General features: G+C 40.6%; 1 protein-coding gene across 1 annotated transcript in view; it reads left to right on the top strand.

Moving 5' to 3' along the window:
- Positions 1-17,751, top strand: part of SLCO1C1 (solute carrier organic anion transporter family member 1C1) — a 42,391-nt gene extending 24,640 nt beyond the window's left edge. The window contains exons 10-15 of the mRNA XM_084766251.1: positions 3,809-4,004; positions 8,028-8,193; positions 10,609-10,793; positions 12,103-12,167; positions 15,581-15,698; positions 17,447-17,751. Of these exons, the coding sequence (XP_084622377.1) occupies positions 3,809-4,004; positions 8,028-8,193; positions 10,609-10,793; positions 12,103-12,167; positions 15,581-15,698; positions 17,447-17,663 (947 nt within the window). The 3' untranslated portion in view covers positions 17,664-17,751. The remainder of the gene's footprint in view (positions 1-3,808; positions 4,005-8,027; positions 8,194-10,608; positions 10,794-12,102; positions 12,168-15,580; positions 15,699-17,446) is intronic.
- The last annotated feature ends 3,856 nt before the right edge of the window (positions 17,752-21,607 follow it).

The following is a 21,607-nucleotide window of genomic DNA, read 5'->3' as shown; positions in this document are numbered from 1 at the left end:
TTAATCTTTTGGCTACTAAAGATTGTGTAGCCATGGTTGTTCCATGGGTACATTAATTTTCTTAGGCTGGAGCATGGAGTGCAGATACGAGATCATAGGCAGTCTGTGATAGATGCGGTAGATATTGCTGAGAAAAGACGTAGCTGAGCACATTGAAGCACCCGCTGGAAGTGGGAGTGTGCGCTCGGCTTCCCGCATTTTCACCAGCTCTTGCTGCTGCCAGCCCTTTTCACTGTGACTCTTCACAGTAGGGATGTAATAATGGCGTGCCCTTTACCTGATGATCATTTATGTTGAGTATGTCTGCGTAGGCTCACTAGTACTACAGTACTCCCATCTGCTAACGCTGTTCATGTCATTTGCCAACACTGTTTATTTATTTTGCTTGCCAGTCTTTCACCTGGTGACTTCAGGCTGCTGTATATTTTTCTTGATCCAAGTTCTTCATTGAATATTGCAAGCATTTTTCATATACTTTACCTTGTTTTTTAATTTTTCCTTTAGGTAGTGTAGATTGTCTTCTCATACAGTATAATCTGAATACGGATTCCCTTTTCTCTGCTCCTCCCACTTCCTCCCTCATTTGACATAAGGCCTTTTAATTTTGATAGTGATCATGACCATCATTTTAATTAAGCTCAATTTTCAGTCTTTTTTTTCTTGAGTTATTTTGTAACGCTTTAAAAATTGTATATGAAGCCCCCAAATCACTGAAATGTTTTCTGAATACTTCTAGTGTTAAATGTAATTGTTTCATTTTTCACATATTAGCACAATCCATTTCTAATCAAGCTTTTGTATAATATGAAAGACAAGGTTCAATCAGAATAAAGAGGGGGAAAAGCTCAAAACCTCTTCTCATGAATTTCCATGAAAGCCCATGCCTTTGAAGATGTGGCTGTTCCTCATTATTCAGCTCCATACAACATCGCATCTCTTCCGCACTGGAGTAATGGATGAAGGTTTTCTTTTTTTAATTTCAAATTGAAATCTGTTTTTCATAAAGGAAAATTAAGAGCATGATTTAGAGAGAGATGTGCATAATAGAAAATTAGAGATGAAGAGATGGCTCAATGAGGAATTTGCAATAGGTGTGAAAGCCTGAGGAAGATCCCTGGGATAGTTTTAAAACAAAGAAAATTTTTTGCTAGTTCTTTGTGGGAGGCACAGAGGTTCTTGTGCTTGCAGACAAGCGCTAGCAGTATCAGGAGCATTAAACACACAGTGTTGTCTTCTCAAAGGCAGATGTACAATCAGTTTTCTGCCCAGGAGGCTAGGAAGTGGCTAATCGCCTGGTGACTGTTGTGCTTTCTGTGTGACTGACATTCTGGCCTCTCCCCACACTCTTATCTTAAGCTTGTTTTTCTCAGTTATATAGAACCCATCTGTGTGGAAAATGTCATATATACTTTACAAAGACTTTTGATGTAGTCATGTTTTAAGCTTTGTCATATGCATGGGACTGAGTTAATGTTATCACCAGGGAACTTTTTGTGCTGTGCTTAAACAGGCCTAAAATAAACTACCTGGGGTCTAACTCGCTAAGTGTGAGCCAACACGAGCTACTGAGTTGTGTTAAAAGGAACTACCTCATTCCCTCCCCTAGATTGTTGCTTTGCTAGCCGTGGTGTTACCAGAGGCCTCTGCTGTTCTTTGAGATTTTCATTCATGCATGCAGTATGTTTTGCTCACAGATACCTTCACTCCTGCCTATACTCAAGGACCACTATCCATCCCTTCTCCTTCCCAACTTTATGTATCTGTAAATATATATACAAAAATATTTATATGAAATATATATTACATAAACATATAGAGAGATAATAGGTGATATAGAAATAGACATATAGATAGATAGATAGATAGATAGATAGATAGATAGATAGATCTAGATAGATGTCTCATGGGTATGGAACCGTCCCTGTGACCCACTCACAAGCAGCCACAGTCTTAAATCAACTGTTTGTCCCTCTCCTAGCAGCCACCAACAGTCAATCGCTCCTCTAACGGAGTCCTTCCCTTTTATGTGCTGGAATTTTGGCTGTTTTGATCTTATGCAACCCTGGCAGCTGTGAGTTCATGAGTGCAGACTCTTGTCATGACCAGAAGACTGATAAGTGGGACCTTCTCAACCGCTCAGTGTTCTATATATTTATTACATGTGTGTGTTTAAAAATATAGACCATGCTAGTTACTTTTCTGTTGTGATTCAACACCATGACCAAAGGTAACATAAAGAAGAGAGAGTTTATTTTCTCTTAAGGTCCCAGAGGGGTCACCATAGGTGAGCAGAGGCTTGGCAGCAAGTAGCAGGCCCAGGAAGCTGAGAGTTCATGGCTTCAAGTGTAGGCACAAAGCAGAGAGAGAGAGAGGGGGGGGGGGGAAGTGAAATAAAGCTTTCATCTCTAAAAGCTTGATCCCAGCGAAGACCAAATGTTCAAATGTGTAAGTCTATGCATAACGCTTCTTACTCACATTACCACAACGACTAACAGAACAGACACAGAATCCATAACAGAGCTGACTTATAGGAGAGAGAGAGAGAGAGACAGAGACAGAGACAGAGAGAGACAGAGAGAGAGACAGAGAGAGAGAGAGAGAGAGAGAGAGAGAGAGACAGAGAGAGAGAGAGAGAGAGAGGGAAGGAGGGAGGGAGAGAGATGGGGGGGAGGGAGAGAGGAGAGAGAGAGAGAGAATGAGCCATATGTATTTAATACGTAAAAGTAAATTTTTGCTGAGACGTGGGTCTCACCTCCAGGACATCTCATTATGCGTGTATACTCTAAAATTTTCCAAAATTAAAAGCCGTATTAGTCCCAACCATTTAAGTAAGGAATACTCAAACTGTAACGGATAGTTAGTATAAGAGAGCAGGCAGGTTTAGAGACATTTAGGAAATTCCTTGCAGTTGTATAGCTGTTAAGCGGCTGAACTTATGATAGTAAACCCTGGCGCCTAGGTCTCTGAGTACATACCCTCCATCACCTGGTGGGACCGTTCTCTCTGCTGGTTTTAAATCATGTTTGCATGATGACTTGTGAGGTTGCCCAACTCTGTATAGGATTCCATTTCCCAATTATCTTAAAGATAGTGCAGCGAGTATAACGTAGTGATAGAAGGCAGGGGACTTGACGTTAGCATCCCTACATTTAAGATGAGCCTTACTCATTACTAACCAAAATCATGAGGAAATTTCCCTTTAAATGGAGGATAACAACATGCCTACCCTTAAGATTGCAGTGAGGACTAAATGTGTGATGAACAGTGTGTCGGATGGTTAGCTGAGCACCTGGCACATGGTAAACAATTGGTAACATACAATATACCCGTAAGGAAACCAGCAAAGCAGGAGGCTGAAGAGATGAGCCATCAAAATACAAGTTTGTTTGAGCCAGAAAACAGAAAGCAAAGCATAAAAAGCCTGTTCCTCTATGGCCAGCACTGAAGACTAGCCATTAATATCTGCCCAATGGCCCTATAATTGAGAATGTTAGCTCTGGGCATCTATGAGAAAAGACATTGCCTCATTGACTCATTCAGCATTAGCAGAGGTGCCCTTGTGTTGCACACTGTGTCATGTTGAATGTGAGACTACTCTCATGCAATTGTTAACCCATGGCCCGGATGCTCATCACAAACCATTGGGGTATGTGGACCCATAATAGTAACTGAATGTTTTCATAAGTTAAAAGGACAACACCTTTCAATACACCAGAATCTTTAATGTGGTTTTGTGGTCACTAAGACCACATGTGGATGCTCAGAGATGTATACAGTCAACGAGTGACGTGCTTTTCTTGTTCTGCAGGGCTCATCAACATCCCCGCAGTGGCCCTTGGAATATTCTCTGGGGGAATACTTATGAAAAAATTCAGACTGGGTGTGTATGAAGCTACAAAACTCTACTTGGCCTCATCTGTCTTTGGCTACCTCCTCTTCCTCTCTCTGTTTGCACTGGGCTGTGAAAATCCCAGTGTGGCTGGACTGACTGTCTCCTACCAAGGGTATGTTACCTCATGACATCATTTGGGGAGATGGAATTGTTGAATTCAATTGCCAATAGAGTTTTTAATTTAATGTTTTAAGCCTCATAACTATAGAAAGGGATTTTTAATGGAATAGCTGACACTACTTAAAACTTAGAATTTTTTATTGTTACCCAAATTTGTTGTTTCTCCCAAATTTGAATTTATTATAGAAGTATAAAAATTGCTAAATCTACAACTTTCATTAGAAAAAAAATCTGAAAATGAAGCAATGTAATCCAGGGAATACAGACCCTGAGTTCTTAGGAAAGTGATGATTTACGAGTTGAACCCATCTGGCTATAATTTTAAAAATAGAATGACTGTCTTTTAAGATTATGGAAGACCTAAGGAATGTCATTTACATGAAAGTGATTCGTACTTGCCTGCCATAAAATAGCTGGAAGCAGTTGCCCTTTCTCCCCTCTGGACTCTTAATTGCCTGGAGTGGTGTCTAGGCTATTCTTCCTAGCCTTAGCTGTGTTCAACTCACAGCAAGGTCCAGAAGATAGAGGTATCTCACAGCAGCTGTTTTTAGCTGCTCATCTTGCCCTGAATCCAGAGAACAGGAATAATTTACATTTCCTGCTGTTGCCCTCATTCCTATGCTACCCTGTGTGTGCTTGGTGATTTGATTGTGCCATTTCTAATTTCTTTCTTGATGAAAGTCTGGATCTTCCAGGTCCTATTTCATTGCCCCATTTAAGAGTTCTTTCCATCACTCCACCAGAGGTAGTATCTGCATCCTTTGAGCTTTTTCTACACTGCTCCTCTGCAGATCTTAATGAACCTCTACCATGTGCCAGACAGGCTCTAGATTAAATCTTCCAGACTGCTTGAAGACCTGCAGAAGCAGAAAGACAAACTCTCCAGATCCTCCTGTGTTCTTTCTTGCTTTCAATCCCCATGACCAAATGCCTGACGAAAAGTACCCTAAGAAAGCAAGGTTCTTTGAGGGGTGAGCTTTCAGTTGTAAGGGACGAATACAGTCTGTCACGGAGGGACCAGCAGGTGATCCCAGGCTTTGTGAGTGCCTGGAAACTGCTTGCTCACACATCAGCAGAAGAGGGGACAGTGACTGGACATCACTGTCCAGGAAGGAAAGCTGTGCTACCCACCTCAACACCTTTGGACCTACAGACCCTGCCTCCCAGAGCTTCCACAGCTTTCTGGAATACCTCCACCTAGTGGCAGAGCCAAGTATTCATGCACATAAGCTTCTAGGGGACATTTTACATTTTCTGTATCTCTATTTTGCAGTGCCCTTCCTACCTCTTGCTCTCTACAGCTCCTTTTTTTTTCCTGTTAGTCTACCTGTCTCTACATTCTAGCCTCCATTTTCTTCACCAACATGGTTTCTTACATTTACAACTAAGCAGACAGTATAATTTCTTTCATTTTAAATGAAAACGTAGTGAATGCAAGGTTAAAAAAAAATGTATGAGTACCAGGGGTGAGAGACGGAGGAGTCTGCTGTGGTCAGCAGTAGCCATGAAAAAAATCAATGGTAACAATGAATTGCTAGAAGATTCTGCTGAGAATAGTAGCCCTGTGTCATTTTTGACCACACCTCTCATACTCATTATAGACCAGCATAGTAGAATCATTTGTATTTTTTAATTTATAAAGCACCATAACTTTCATTTTCTAATGTCTGTCCTCTGTACTCCTATACAAGTTAGTTTTCCTAACCTTCTTTGAAGGGAAGTGAGTCTTAAAAAGCCTATTTGCTTCCCAAACTTAGCATCTATCAAAGGCAGATCTTGACCTTGAGCACAGGCGTGACTCAAAGTCTACTGTTCCTTCTACATCTTGCTATTTCTAAGGCAAAAGCGAACACATAGACAGCAGATGCGAACTTTTGAGGTTCATATTATGAGTAGTTCCACAATAAAAGATGAAATATTTTAAAGAAACAAAAGATAATATACCCATTGAATACTCACCTCTTCAGCAAAGTCACCTTGAGAGACTACAGCTGAATTGCACTCATACTCTCATTGTTTGGTGCATTCTGAGCTCCTCTTTTAAAATTGCTTTCCACACCTTACAACATTCCCCCACTATGGCAAAGATTTAGCCTTTATAATAGCTGTGCCATTGAGAGCAGGCAGAGACTGGGCAATACACCTTTAGGAGAGCCACTGACCCCTCAGCACAGCTCTCCAGAAGAAAATCTCCATTGGGGAATAAGCACTCTGATGTGTTTATTGAAACTATTCTTATAATTAAAATTTTAAGCCACAACCCTACTGTCAAACCCATCCTTCAAAAGAGGTGTTTGCAATTACAGTCTGCCCTTGATGGCAAAGTAAACATATCCTCAGTAAGGTAAAATAATTAACTTTAGTGCAAAATGCTTCCCTGGGGTTGCTTTGTTGGAAACGGTTATTTTGATTCTAGACACCTGAGAGGTCTTCTAGTGACAAGTTTGATATATGACACCTGGGGGGATATTCCATCTGCAGAAAGGAGAACAAGAACTTAGATGCCACACTAACAAATGGTGTGAGTCTGAGCAAATGCCCTGCCTGACCTGACTTTCCTGATGTGCAAGTGAGTGGGTTGCCTGGACCACACCAAGTTTCCCTGGTGGTCCAATCATCTGTGATGCTGCCTTCATGGGACTTATAGGGGCCTGATGCTGGCCTTTCAACGACATTATGATTATTACATTCAGATGAAGCCAATCATCTCACCCAGCAGTTAATACTCCAGGGAAGAGAAGGAGATTAAATGCTCGCAGAGGACTTCCCAGAGACCTTAGTTAAATGGCCTTTTGTTCTGTTTCGGGTTATCTTTGAGATGGCCCAGTCCACAGCAGCCCAACTAGATGGACTGTTACCTAAATTAATAATTTACTGTTATAATCATACAGGAAATACTCATTAGAAGGAAGGGCACAGAGCACTGCTTCCTTCTCTACATACTGCCTGTAGAGGAATGTGGAGGTTCGTGATTTTAACACTAGCACGAGGGAGGCTGAAAGCAGGTGGTCTGAGAGCTCAAGTCCGACCCTGACTCAAAGGGTCCTAGAAGCCACATTTCTTACTCTACTATGTGCTGAGAGTCATATTTGACACTAGCATTATAAAAGTATAGTTTGTTGATTTAAGTCTCAAAATATCTGCATAAAACTAGATTCAGCAAGGTGAGAGATTAAGATAGAAAATGAAATGAGGGAGGAAACTGAATTGTGAAAGGTCTGTGGGCATAACATACCATAAAGTCAAAATGGCACAGCAATGGGCAACTGCCCGGGCGAGGGACTAGGGAAATAGAAAAAGCATTCAAGAAGGCCAACATTTGGAGAAAAGTATTGTCCATTAATATTCATGAACATCTTCCATCCTTCCAAAGCCAATACTTCGGATGATTCCAATAATTTTTTTTTTTGTGGTTCAGTGAGTTGATAATTCATAGAATAACGTGAGGCTGTGCAAGCCAAGATGATGTAGGATGTAGATAACCTCTCCATATGGGGAGAATATTGAAACAAAGGATTCATGGTACATTACTGGAAAGACACATGAAAGTAGGTGTGGGGTCACAATGGATGTAAGGAAGGCGTGCACTGTTAGCTGCTCGTCACACTGATGTCCACACAATTACAAGAGATGGATGCACAGTGTTATAAATTGACCTAGAATTTTACTTTGCTGTCTCACAATTGTGGGCAGAACCACCTTTGCGCAACAACGACAAAAAAATCGTTAATGGAATCCAGAAGCAGTAGACCTTAATGAGATCTTTACACTAAGCAGCAGATGCGATTAGAACGGGCAAACCTCCTTAAGGTACTCTTTAAGGGAAAGTCACCTAACTGTTGCCTCATTTTTAGTGCTTAGATGCTGATTCCTTTAACATAACGATTGTATTTTCAAAGGAAAGACTTCACTGCCAATATCATAGCATTTATATGACTCAGGAGCACTGACATTGTAAAATTAGGATGTTGCCTACTAAAGAGGTAATATTTTATACTGTTACGTTTCTTTTCAGAACCAAACCTGTCTCTTATCATGAACGAGCTCTCTTTTCAGATTGCAACTCAAGATGTAAATGTTCAGAGTCAAAATGGGAGCCCATGTGTGGGGACAATGGGATCACATATGTGTCAGCTTGTCTTGCTGGTTGCCAATTCTCCAGCCGGAGCGGGAAGCACATTGTAAGCCATCTGTCCTAATATGTCTGCTTCTTAGCTGCCTACTGTGTAGACCTATGTAACGCCATCTGGGGCTCAGGAGGTCCCCCAGATGGAAGCCCTGGTTCTTATCCTACCCTTGTTCTTGTATATAAATACAGAGAATTTAAATCATTCTTGTGGATCTGAAGTTGAAAGAATTAGTCATGAAATGGGTACAACAACTTTCGTAATTGTTTAGTCTACATCTTCTCATTTTATTGTAAAAAGTGTTAGCCGAGAATAATAAAGTCCCAAACATCAGGTCATATCACTTTTAAAGTCTGCTTTAGGATTTGTGTCCCCCAAGCTCGAGACCAGTAGACACAGAAGATATTAGGAACGGCACAAATATAGGCTGTTAAGAGATCTATATCTAGAGATATGGATCCTGTACTGCAGGAACTGATTCCAGAGAAGTAGATGGTTCTAAGGCAGCTCAGCTTGATGAAGAGACGGTTTGGGCTGTGGGGCTTCTGTAGAGTGGAGTGGAGGAGCCAGAACTCCAGGCAGGAAGTTTGCTCAGTCCATCTAGCTGTAGTCACACCTGTACCTAAGCATTTCTTCCTCACAGTTCTAGAAGTAAAGTCCAATCAAAGGCTCCAGTGGGTCCAGTGTGAGATGAGGGCTGGCTACTTGGTTTGTAGATGTTCTCCAGGACAGAGGGCAGAAAGGAAAGAAAAGGTGTTTGTAGTGTTCAGCTTTCTGTTGCTTGCACAATTAGCTGAGGGGAAACATTTCAAGACAGGAAAGAGTGGTTCTGTGTCTTTGGCCATGGCTGTTAGGCTTGCTGTTTCTGAGTCTGTGTTGCTTCAGTTTACATTTCAGTGGCCCGTGTGACAGAAGCCATTAATCTCACAGTGAACTGGAAGGGAAAGACAAGTAGAAGACAGGTTACATTTTTCCAGGGCCCTCCTCAGTGATTTTTTCCACCTAGAACCTTCTCTCACTTATGACCACCCCCCAATAATGCCATCATATTATGAACTTATCAAAGAAATAGCCTATTGATGAACTCAGAATCCTCATAATTTCATCCTCTATACAAATCCAATCAAGTGGAAACCCAGTCCCCAGTACTGTGGGGGTTACTTCCTGTTTAACCCTTAAAGTGGTTTCCTATTGTATTGGCACTAATTCCTGAAGACCTCCCAATTCCTCAGGACCTCTCGAGAACCTTACCTCCAAAATATCATTGCACAGAAGCTTAATATTTCAGTGTGTGAGCTGGGAATGCATAGTCAGTGCATAGCTAAAACCAGCTGTGAAGGATTGACAGATCTCTAGTCACACTTTTCCTTACAGGCTCAAACACTGTCTTTTGTAAAAACCGAACAATGCACATACGTTTAAATATACTTGTTAACTAGTTATGAATGTTTATCCGAACACATTTGATGACATCTCAGATGATAGTGAGATGTAGGTATAACAATACACCGTAGCAGAAACTGAGTCAGGTTGTAGAGGTACGGGGTGTGATTTAGAGGGGGAGGTCATGGGAGTTCTCTCTAATGAGATCTCTGAGCAGACAGAGGAAAACCGAATAGGTAAGAGGAAGTGTTCCTGATGGGAGGAGCAAGTTCATGAGAGATGGGTGAACTTGCTGTGTTCAAGTAGACGGTTTTCTAGGACAAAACAAACCTGCGAAGCTGCCCTTGTGGGAGGCGTTTGTGTAACCAAAGCAGAGGGCAAGAGGGAAGATTGTTAACGCCTTGCCTCGTGAGATTAGGGTGGTAACTGAGAGCTGCGTGACAGAGAAGGGATTATTCACAGCAATGGTCTGCAATGAACACTAACCGCCGGGCTGAGGGCAGTGAGATCATCCGACCTCCATTTGCAACACTCACTTGGATCCTATGTGGAAAGCTGACTGGTTGCTAAGAGAAGATGTTGAGCACAAAAATGACCTTTTCATGTTCAAAGTATGAAATAGCGCAGGGGGAAGGGAAGGCAAAGCAGGGGTAGGCGTGGGGTGGGGTGGGGCGAAGGGATGGGAAGGAGTGAATATGGCCAAAGCATACAAAGGACATCATAGCTGAGAAACACAGCATTTATACAACAAATGTATATATACATTACCAAAGAAAGAAAGGAAAGAGTGGGGGCTAGACTTGAAAGGGAGAGTGAAGGAAGCAAGCTTTAGGTTGGCATCTTTAGAATTTACTGAGACGTTTTCTGTAGGATTAGCCATCTGTACACTGTAGGTCACTCTTTGAATAATGAAATACTCTAATAGATTTTACCTTAATGTATGCCAATACAGAAAAAAAGATTATTTCGTCATTGCTCATGTAATACATGTATATTATACTAAAAGTATTTTAAATATGTAAATATGTAACTTCTGTTTTAGTTAAGTATACCTCGGTAATTGAACTTTTTTCTACTGTGTTACAGATATTTTCTAACTGCACTTGTGTGGGACTTGCAGCGCCTAAGTCAGGAAACTGGTCAGGCGTGATGGGCAGGTGTCAGAAAGATAATGGATGTCCCCAAATGTTTTTGTATTTCCTTGTGATTTCAGTCATCACCTCATACACATTATCTCTGGGTGGCATACCTGGATATATATTACTCTTGAGGTGAGTGCCGTGTCTCCTTCCTCCAACTTTACCATCAGATAGAATATATTCTTCTCTGTACGTCATGGTTCTTAATAGCTTTTAAAAATACTCAGCCTCAACCCCTTGTTCCACTGTCAGATGACTTTAAGTGTTTTATTAAAATGTAGCTGAATAGAGTTTTCTTAGTTCAACATGTTTGCAAAGCCTTGATCTAGAGCAATGTTAAAACCTGCAGCACTGAAGTTTCTCAGTAAACACCATATAGGTCTTCTGATGTTGGTAACAGTATTAAGCAACACAGATAAGATGTACCTTAGATTAAATATGTTTCCATCAGTTATGTGGAGAGCAGGGACTAACTCTGACATGAGCTCTGGTGCCCCGTATTTGATGATCTCCCCTTGGTGGGAAGCCCTGGTGGCACTCAAAGAAAGAATAAGCAGACTACCAAGATGAGACTTGTTAGCCTGCGACCATAAAGTGGGGGAGGAGAGCCCACTCGGACATGGACCTAAGGGAGGGTAATAGGGTGGGGGTGGGGGGGTGGGGGGTGGGGGGTGGGTGGGAGGGTAGGAGGAATGGAAGGATGGGAGAACAGTTGAATTGTAATCTGAATAAATTAATAAAAATATGTTTCCATCAATGTATGCAATAAACATTTGTGAGATACTTTAAATGTATGTTTAATAACACAGTGCTTTGTATTGATCATTTTGGTCCATAGGCTATTATTTTCTGTATATTCTTGATAAATTGTATTTTCTGTGATTGATACTATGTTTTTTTAATCAACTGAGGATTCTGATCTATAAATACTATGTTAATGACTTAAAACAATTTTATATATAGGACCCTAGAAGATGTAGTCCTTTGCATATTTTAATTGGTATATAAGTTTTTAAGAATAATTTAAGTAGGAATTAAGAATTGATTTCTGGTAAAAAATCATATATGTTTAAGAATGAGAAAATTTAAAATTTTGCGTCAGTCTTTTAAATAAAATTTATGAGACTTAAATAATAAAGATTAGATAATCATCACTACCAGATAAAGGTTGTATGAAAAGAAATGTGTGGTGTATAATGTGTACATGTGTATAGCAAACACCTGTGTTGTATGCACACATAAGCAGGCCATAGATTGCTGCAGGCAATCAGCTCAAATGCTCTTCCAGCTTCTGAGGCTGGAATTACAGCCAGGTTACTGAGCCTACTGAGTATTTATATGAGTTCTGGGGGTTTGAAGTCTGGGCTTTTTATACTTAGATGATTTTAACCACTGAGAAATCTCTCAGGCCATATTGTAAAATGTTGTTTGTCTATTTTAGGTGCATTCAGCCACAACTTAAGTCTTTTGCACTGGGTATCTACACCTTGGCTGTAAGAGTTCTTGGTAAGTATAATCAAAAGAACACTTTCTTCCTCCGCTGTCTCTCAACATGTGCGTGTGTGTGTGTGTGTGTGTGTGTGTGTGTGTGTGTGTGTGTGTGTGTGTGTTTATGTTGGTTTATTGTCACAGGCTTTGTGAGCATCACAGCTGGAAGAGGAATGATTGGATTGAGGTGAAGAATTAAACTCCAGTCAGCATCACTTTAGCAGTTGCTGGCTCAGAAACATCTGGAGTTTGACCTCACAGCTAATTTTCCTTTCCTCTTCCTCCTCCTCCTTTTCCTTTTTCTTCTTCTTTTTTGGTTTTTCAAGACACTGTTTCTCTACAGAGCCTTGGCTGTCCTGAACTCACTTTATAGACCAGGTTGACCTTTAACTCACAGAGGCAGCTTTTTTTTTCTTCTCTTTTTTTTTTTACACATTTAAGTACAGGAAAACTTTTGAGGGAAAAATCTCCACAAGACAATTATCACAACAAAGCTTCAGAGAGAGAGAGCTTCAACGATGGAAGCTCCCTTGCAAAGTAGCAAAGCACCTGTGACCTTTACAGGAAGAACATGTTTGTTCCACTTACTGATAAACGGAGCTGAGGGTAAGGGCCCAAGGAGGAAGGCTTTGTGATAGGCATAATATAGACTCTATTGATGGAGGATACACAGTACATGGGGAAGGGTTCCATAAGGAAGGGTTTCATTCACTGAGAGCCTAAGCTCAGGATAAGGGCCTAAACAGTGCTCTGGAGTTGGGTGTGGGGTATTCAGGAAGGCTGGCCCTATAGAATAGCAAAAAAGATCACCAAGGTATTCACCAACATCCTCTCAAGCCTTCCCAGTGAAAAGACATCAGTCACTTTTTCTTCCCTTGGAAGAAATAGGCCCATGGGTTTAACAAGTCTGGTTCCTCCAGTGCTTTTGCTAAGCTGAGCCTCCTACAGTTTATATTGATGCACATTTTCTGGTGAGCATGGATCTCCTGACACCTCACTGCTTAAGGACCACAGCTTGTGCTGAGCTGTAGGTGCAAATGTCATAACTCTGTTTGGTGAAAATGTATTTCTACAGTCAAAAAATTTGATATGGATGTGCAATTCTATCTTCTGTCGGTTGCACAATCAAATTTAATTCTCTATAATGACGTCCTCTACACTTCTGCACTCTCATTCCAGAGTGAGTGAGTGAGAGCCACACACTGTGTTTAGCTGCCCCTTTCTCCCTCTAACAATCCTTCTTCTTCATAGTAAGGCGAGCCCTTTGTTTTCATTTACCTGAGTTTTTTTTTTGTCAGCAGCTAATAAACTGTTTCATGTGTGAACTGTAGAGGTGACAATGTGTATCACTTTGCCCATTCTGTCAGGAAGACCTGACTTTAGTGTAGACCATCACTAGATAATGCACCCTTGCTGAAACTGAGGGCCCTAATCATCACACAGTAAAGGTCATTTGTCAATAATATGTGACAAGTAAGATGGTGTCATTATTCCATTTCTGGCATAAGTTATTCCTGAAGCTGAAATGACTATAAATGATTCTATATTAATCAATTATATAATTAATCAAATATATATTCTGAAAGTCACAAATATAGTGACTATTTATAAAATGTTACCGGATTTTTTTTTTTTGCTAGACAGGGTTTCTCTGTGTCACCTTAGCTGTCCCAGAAATTGTTCTGTAGATCAGGCTGGCCTTGAACTCACAGACATGTGCCTGCCTCTGCCTCCTAACTGCTAGGATTGAAGATGTTTGCCACCACTGCGCAGCCAAAGCGTCAGTGGAATTTTAATCAGGCAATATTTTAAAAACAATTCCTATTTGTTATCAAAGGCTTGTTTGTCTTGATGGCATCATAAATACACTAGGATGGCTTTAGTAAGAGTGCTTTATTTTGTATAACTCTATGCTGTGACTTTGTGGTTTGCATATGAAATTTGTTTCACAGGTTTCATTTGAGTGTTGGATCTTAAAGCTGGCATCATCATTTGGAAGGTGGGGCCAGTCTAGAGGAGGAGATAACTAGCTGGGCAGCAATATAGGCAGACCTTGAGGTCTATAACTTGGCAATTTATAGCCTGAGTTTTCTATGATTCCTGCTATATCCATGTACCAAGTAAGCCTCTGCTCCATGGACCTTTGATATATACTTTCCCCATCATGGCTGATTCAAAGACGCTGAACTGTGAGCCGAAATAAATCCTTCCTCTATTAGCTGTGAAAATGTTGGTACTCAAAGGAAACAAACAAACAAACGAGCAAATGAGCAAGCAAAACAGCACAACCGAACAAACTTGTGCAAACCAGCCATTAATAGAGCATCTGTTTGCAATACATAAGATAGAAATGAAGCCATGAACACGTTTTAATCCTTCCAGAATATTTTTGTTGACATTTGATTGTGAGAATTTGTCTTTTCTCATGAGAAGGATTGTGCCCTCAAGAGTCAGCCATTGAGAAATGATGAGTGAATGCTGTCACGTGAGTAAGAAGGATGAGCTTCCAGTGGCTGGCTGAGCCTGCAGAGCTTGCTTCTATCCGAAAGCGCAATTAAACAAGCTTTTCCAAGAGCATTAAGGCTTTGTGGAGAGGAACAAATGCTGTGGGGTGGCGAGGAGAATTAATGCAGTCTAGGTCATTGGAATAGCTCTTTCTGGAGGGGATAATTTAAACTGAGACACAGAGGGTGTGTGCATGCTAAGAAGGGAGAGGTAAGAAAACTAAATCTGTTTCAGATAAAGAAAGCTACTCAAGGAAGGCATTAGGCAAAATGGTGGCGCATATTAAGCACTAAAAGAAGTTTAATAAATCTGGGATCTGAAATATAAGACAACGAATACCATGCCAAATGAGACCAGAAATGTAATGCTTGGTCTTGGAACAAATATGTTGTTCAGTTATCTGTGTGGTTCTTTGCATAGTAATTAGGTTAGAGAGGGTTAAGAAAATTGGCAAAAAGAGCTCGTGCCTAGTGCTTTTATTGGGGAGGGGCTTCTAGGAATTGGACCCCAGACCCTGATGTATGCCACACAGATTCCCTACCAGTGAGTCGCATGTGCACACACAGCCACGTGCGCACGTGTGGGTACACACACACACACACACACACACACACACACACACACACACACACACACGGGCTCAAAGGTGACATCCCAGGTCACAACCTGGCCAACTGATTGAGTCAGTGAAGGAAGAAGTTGTGTTCACACTGAGTGTAATGTGCCAGGAGATGCAGAGGTAGGCGAACAGCAGCTACTGCATGAAGCCAGAGCCTGTGACCAAACCTTGAGCCATGGAAAGAGATCTCAGAGAAGAGCTATGGCTTTTTAATCTTCCAAACAATGATTACGGTGCTCAAGGTAAGAGGTTCCGGGTCACCTCTCATGACCCCAAACTTAGAAGCAACCATTTGTGTTTCTTACAGCAGGAATCCCAGCTCCTGTGTATTTTGGTGTTTTGATCGACACATCATGCCTTAAATGGGGATTTAAAAAATGTGGAAGTAGAGGTTCCTGCAGACTGTATGACTCACATGCTTTCAGGTACAGTGTCAAACACATTCCCTCATCGCTGTGCTGCTACATCTCAGTTTATGCGTCATGCCTGAAAATTAGAATTCCTTATGTAGTTTCCATGCTTCTAAGGTAAACCTTCTAAACACTGCGAGAAGTTTCATATATCATTTGGTATTTAGATTAAAAAGTATTTCCCAGTGTTAACATTGAATTCTATTTTGAATGCCATTGTTTTTTATTTTATTTTTTATTTTTAAAATGCTAGCATACAAGGTAATGGATTTCATGAATGTATTTCATTATGATGCTTCTACACATATATGTCAATATACTTTGTTCTAATTTTTCCCCATCCCAAGTAATCATTTAAAAAAAATATGATAAAAATGAGCCAGGGAAGATGGCTCACAAGTGTAATCCCAGAATTTAGGGGGCTAATAAAGGACAACTAGTGCTCACCTGAGGTGAGCCTGGGTTATATAGTATGTTCTAGGCTAACCTGAGACTACATAGTGAGCAACCCTGGCTCATAACACACACACACACACACACACACACACATGTACATACATGAGCACACATGTATAACAAATGGTGAAAACTCCTAGAATACAGTAAAGCCGTTAAAGTGTGTACATACAAAAGGCAAGACATTCCCCGAAACTCAGATGCATTTAAATTTAGGTCACATTCTGGGTTTAATTCTATTCTTTTTAAAACTGAGCCAAACTGTACCATTTACGTCAGCACTTAATCCCCTGGGCAAGATCAGGATTTGGCTCTCAATCCATCCGGCTCTTATTGCCAAGCTGATGTTCAATTATTCCAGTACTTGAAATGCACAAAAGCAAAAAAGCTTTCTGTGTGTGGGTGAGTGTGTCTGGGGTGGGGAGCGTGGTTTTCTCACTACGGTATCATTCAGTTCCGTTCATCAAGCCTTTCTGCTCCCGATTGCTTAAAGCCATACTCCAGTGCCTTAAAAGCAGGGGTTTCTTTTATTCAAAGACTTACAAGCTGAGCCCTAAGTTGCATGTGAATTAGGCAGACCATCTCAAAGAAGATAGATTTAATAAGCTTTGATGGTATGGGGTGAAGGGTTTTTGGTCCATGACCAGGGCCAGTTTAGAGACTATAATTTGGCTTCTGCTCTCGTTTGCTGAGGCTAAGTGTTCTCTGTAATGTGGACATTGTGGGATGTAGAGACTGTAAGAGTATTTGCCAAGCGACCAGGACAAAGCTTGGAGTCTGTCCTTCTGTGTTCTTACAGCACTAATGGTTTCTCGGGGAAGAGGGTGAACTGCACACCAAGTTCTTTATCAGGCAGTTCTGTTCCACTAAGAATTCTGACCTTTTTCTGAATTGCTTGCTGCAGCTTTTCCTTGGAATGTACAGGGGAAATATTTGAGACAGTGTTACTACCTGACTTAGTCAAACCTAGACACTGTTGAAAGTGAAAGAGGCACTTTTTAAATTATACTTGGCACAGCAATAGCCTAAGTGGCCCTACCCCCAGCGGACAGGAAGATGACAACCCAGCTTCAGGAACTCTTCACAGAGGAAATGGGGCTTATTCTATCATTTGCAGTAACCAGGAACGACAGCATCACTAAGACATCGCCTTGGATTAGCAAACTGTCAGTAGTTTTCCAGAGTTCACAGCCACCAGCCCACTCTGCTTCAGCAGAGTCATCCCCACACTGTAGAACCTTTATTTTATTTTGTGTTTCAACTTGAGAAGCTGCAATGGTTATAACCAAGATTCTCTCTTCTTTTAGACACACGTACCTGGGATTAACCACTCTCCTGGGTACAGCATCCGTCTTCCTAAGCATGGCTGTACTTTTTGTTTTAAAGAAAAAATATGTTTCAAAACACAGCAGCTTTATAACCACGAGAGAAAAAATAGTGGTGTCTTCGAGTTTCAGGAAGGAAACAAGTGCTGCAGAGGATCATGTGCCCACGTACTGGCCAGGCAAGGAGACACGACTTTAAAAAAAATCACTGAAAACAAGTAAACATGGAGGTCACTTTACCCAATACGTGAAAATCTTATTAACGAATAAAATTATAATCAAAAGGGCTTCAATGTGTAATTTCTTTCTCCTTTCAAAAGTATGTCTGCTTTGATTTTAACTCTAAGCATTAGATGATAAACCTCCAAAGATGTAGATAAAATTATTTTAAAACATTTAAGGTTACTTATTGTTTCTGCTTCATTCTGAATTGTTTCCATTGATATGTGAGATGTATTCCTGGGTGGGGGGAATTGTTTGTCGTGTCTGATTATGACATGTCATCTCTAAATTGAGTCATTTGTCTAGAAGACACTTTGGGTAGTTCATAGTTGAATGGCCTTCAGTTTTAGCTCTTCCTGGGAATCCAGTAACCAAAACAGAAAAGATTCATGGCAGAGTGGTCTTGGGAGACTATTGCAGCTTATTGGTTTACATGTAATAATATGTACTTTATTATAATACTTTACATATGTTTATGTGATGTTAGAAGCATCCATGGTTACATTGTAATTGATGTCACCATGCCTTGTCTATGAATTTACTGATTTAAAATATATTAAACAAATGCTACCTATATTTTCATATATGACTATGTTGTAGTTAGACACAAGGTATATTCATAAAATATATTTAAAACTTAAATTTCTAAAAATCTTTAAAAAAAAAAAAAAGGGTTGGAGAGGTGGCTCAGAGGTTAAGAGCATTTTCTGTTCTTCCAAAGCTCTTGAGTTCAATTCCCAGCAACCACATGGTGCCTCACAACCATCTATAATGTGATCTGGTGCCCTCTTCTGGCCTGCAGCTGTACATGCAGGCACACATTCAGCAGAGCAATGGATAAACAATAAAATAAAAATCTTAAAAAAAAAAAAGTTAAATTTCTGATGGGTGGTGTACCAGGGAGGATGGGGAAGTGGTGTGATTGGGGTGCATTGTGTGAACTTCCCAAATAATAAGTAAAAATATGTTGGAAAAAAATGTAGTATCACAGATCGATCTCTATCTCTATGTGTCTGTTGTCCTATGCATGCCTGTATCTGTAGTATAAAATATTTGTGTATACTATACATGTACTATATAGTTGATCTGTGCTTTATGTATACAGTAGTCAGAGATTTTGACTTTCTAAGGGCTCATTTTCACCTTGTTGAGATTGTAGGCTCTAGCTGTCATTTATTTGTCCAGGACAGGGTTTTGTTTTTTGTTTCTTTTCAACTTGACACAAGCTAGCATCATTTAGGAAGAGGGATTCTCAACTGAGGAACTCCTCCATGATATTGGTCTACAGGCAAGTCTGTCAAACAGTTTCCTAATTAGTGATTTAGTGACTGGTTTGGAAAGCCCTACCCACCTGGGTTGGTGGTCCTGATTTTTATAAGATAGCAGGCTAAGTAAGTCATGAGGAACAAGACAGGAAGCAGCACTCCTCCACGGCGGCCTCTGTCTTAGTTCCTACCTCTAGGTTACAGCTTTGAGTTCCCACCCTAAATTCCCTCAGTGGTGGAGTGTGACCTGAGAGCTATAAGGTGAAGTAAACCCTTTCGTCATAAAAGGGTCATAAGTTTCTGAAAATGAATAATAAACAGAGAGGTTACCCAGACTTCTTGGCAATGGAGAAGCAGAGTTGGAATGAAAATCAGTTCCACGTAAAATCAGTAAAATCAGTTCCACCACACCAGCCGGCCAGCTGCTTCAGTCATTTGCAATGCCTCTGGATTACCTTATTTCACCGGTTTTTTCATTGCTTCAGTCATCACCTTCATCTATGTATTCCAATATCGTACATTGCACAGATAATCAGCAATGATTATAAGCAACAGAATAAATTTAGTTAGCATGATTCCACCCTCCCCCAAGTGGTGTGGCTTGTGTTTGTAATAGTAGACTTTCAATAGATAGACCCTAAATATGCTACTTAAACTTAAGTGAGCCAAGCAAGGACTTGTACTTGTACTTTAAATACAATACTTTTTTTTTTTAAAAGATTCTTATACTTGTTTCATATATTTATTGTGTCAAAGACATGCTATGGCACACATGTGGAGGTCCAAGGACAGCTTAGCAGAAGGGTTCTCTCCTCAAAACATGTGGGTCTTAATGGAACTTGGATCATCAGGCTTGGCCATTAGCACCTGTATCCAACTGAGCCTTCCTGCTGGCCCTTGACACACAATGCAAAGTAACCTTTTAGAATAAACAGAAAACAGGAACAGTTCAGTCCAAGAAGCCCATGTGATTGAAATCCCTGCAAGAGTGGAAGTCTAGCATGAAGGTGCCGGTTAAAAACATGCAGCTTGACTCACACAGCAACAGAAACCAATGGCCTGAGTATGGCTCTCAGCTGACTCCTGATGTCTTTGTTATGTATCAGCTCTGCAAATATGAATGGGAAAAAAATGGGAAGCCTGAGAATGAGCAAGAGAAATGTCCTTTAAGAAGACAGCAACTCTGCGTCTGAAGAGACAGCCTTCGGCAAGTACAAACACATGATGCTCTCCAAAGGGGACAGGTTTGCTTCCCAGTCCTCATATCCAGAGGCTCACAGCGCCCTGTAACTCCACCTGTAGTGTAATCTGATGTCCTCTTCTGGCCTCAGCAGGCACCCATACCCATGTGTGCATACACATGTACACACACACACGTGCACACACACACACACATGCACACGCGCGCGCACACTCACTTTGTCATTTTGTTGAAATTAGTAATAACTGAAGCTTTTTATTTTGATGATTTTGAAAATGGAAATGGGCCCTTTGTTCTGGAAACAGGCCTATGTCAACCACGCTGCTGCTGTGTCAGCTTCTGAGCAGGAATTCTTTCTGCCATTGTCTGTGTCTGTCTGACCCGTGATAAAGAATGAAACGGAGGGAGCCAGTACCCTTCTCCACCTTAGCACATGAACTTAAAACTCACATCTTTCACCCCATCTCTCACAGACTCTTCATTTTTCAAAGCTGTTTTAGTAATGCCCTAACACATAACTTCTTTGTAGGTAACTCTCTCAACAGAATCCCTTTTTTTTTTTTTAAGATTTAAAAAAATTAATTGTGTATACAGTTTTCTGCCTGCATGTATCCTTGCATGCCAGAAGAGGGCACCTGATCTCATTGTAGATGGCTGTGAGTCATCCTGTGGTTCCTGGGAATTGAACTCAAGACCTTTGAAAAAGTAGCCAGTGCACTTAACCTCTGAGCCATCTCTGCAGCCCCTCTCAACAGAATCTTAGTTATATTCTTAAATAGTTTGGAAAATATACCATATCTCCAAAGAAAGAACTACTAACAACCAATGAACGCTGCAAACAGGAGAAATAGCCTAAACCTTATAAACTAATATCAAGTGTTCACCCTTGAAATCATATACAAAGTAACAATACACACAGGCTAATGAGGTTGCCTTTATAACTTTGGAATATGTAAATATATATTTAGATATTCCAAAATGTAACAACAATTAAAGAGATGGAGTCAATGAATTTGAGTGAGAGGACGTGTGTGTGTAGCAGGAGTTGGAGAAAGGAAAGGGAAGGAGACAATGATGTAATTATATTTTCATTTCAAAAGATAAATTGATTTATTAAAATGGGCTCTTCTGTAAAAAGACCAAGTGCCAACTACAAAGAAACAAGATTTTATATGTAACCATCAATTCAACCAGCAGTAGGAACTTCATCTCTGGAACTCAGCACTATGCCAAAGGAGTGCCATGAGGTGGGGGGGCTGAATTTATCAGAAAAAAATCCAGATTCTTTATATAAACAAACTCACATCTAACAGATGTAAGCAGACATTTTGTGCTAAAGTACACGTTAAAAAAACCAAACCCCACTTAAGATGTCAGAAAACTTTCCCAATCCCCAACCCCAAACTTAAAGGCCTTGGCTGTTCCCTGGGGTTCCGCACTTGGTTAATGTTCAAT

Source organism: Acomys minous (genome assembly GCF_964271855.1).
Source record: "Acomys minous genome assembly, chromosome: 17".
In the NCBI taxonomy this organism is placed as follows: domain Eukaryota; kingdom Metazoa; phylum Chordata; class Mammalia; order Rodentia; family Muridae; genus Acomys; species Acomys minous.
This window is presented reverse-complemented; position numbering and strand designations above follow the sequence as displayed.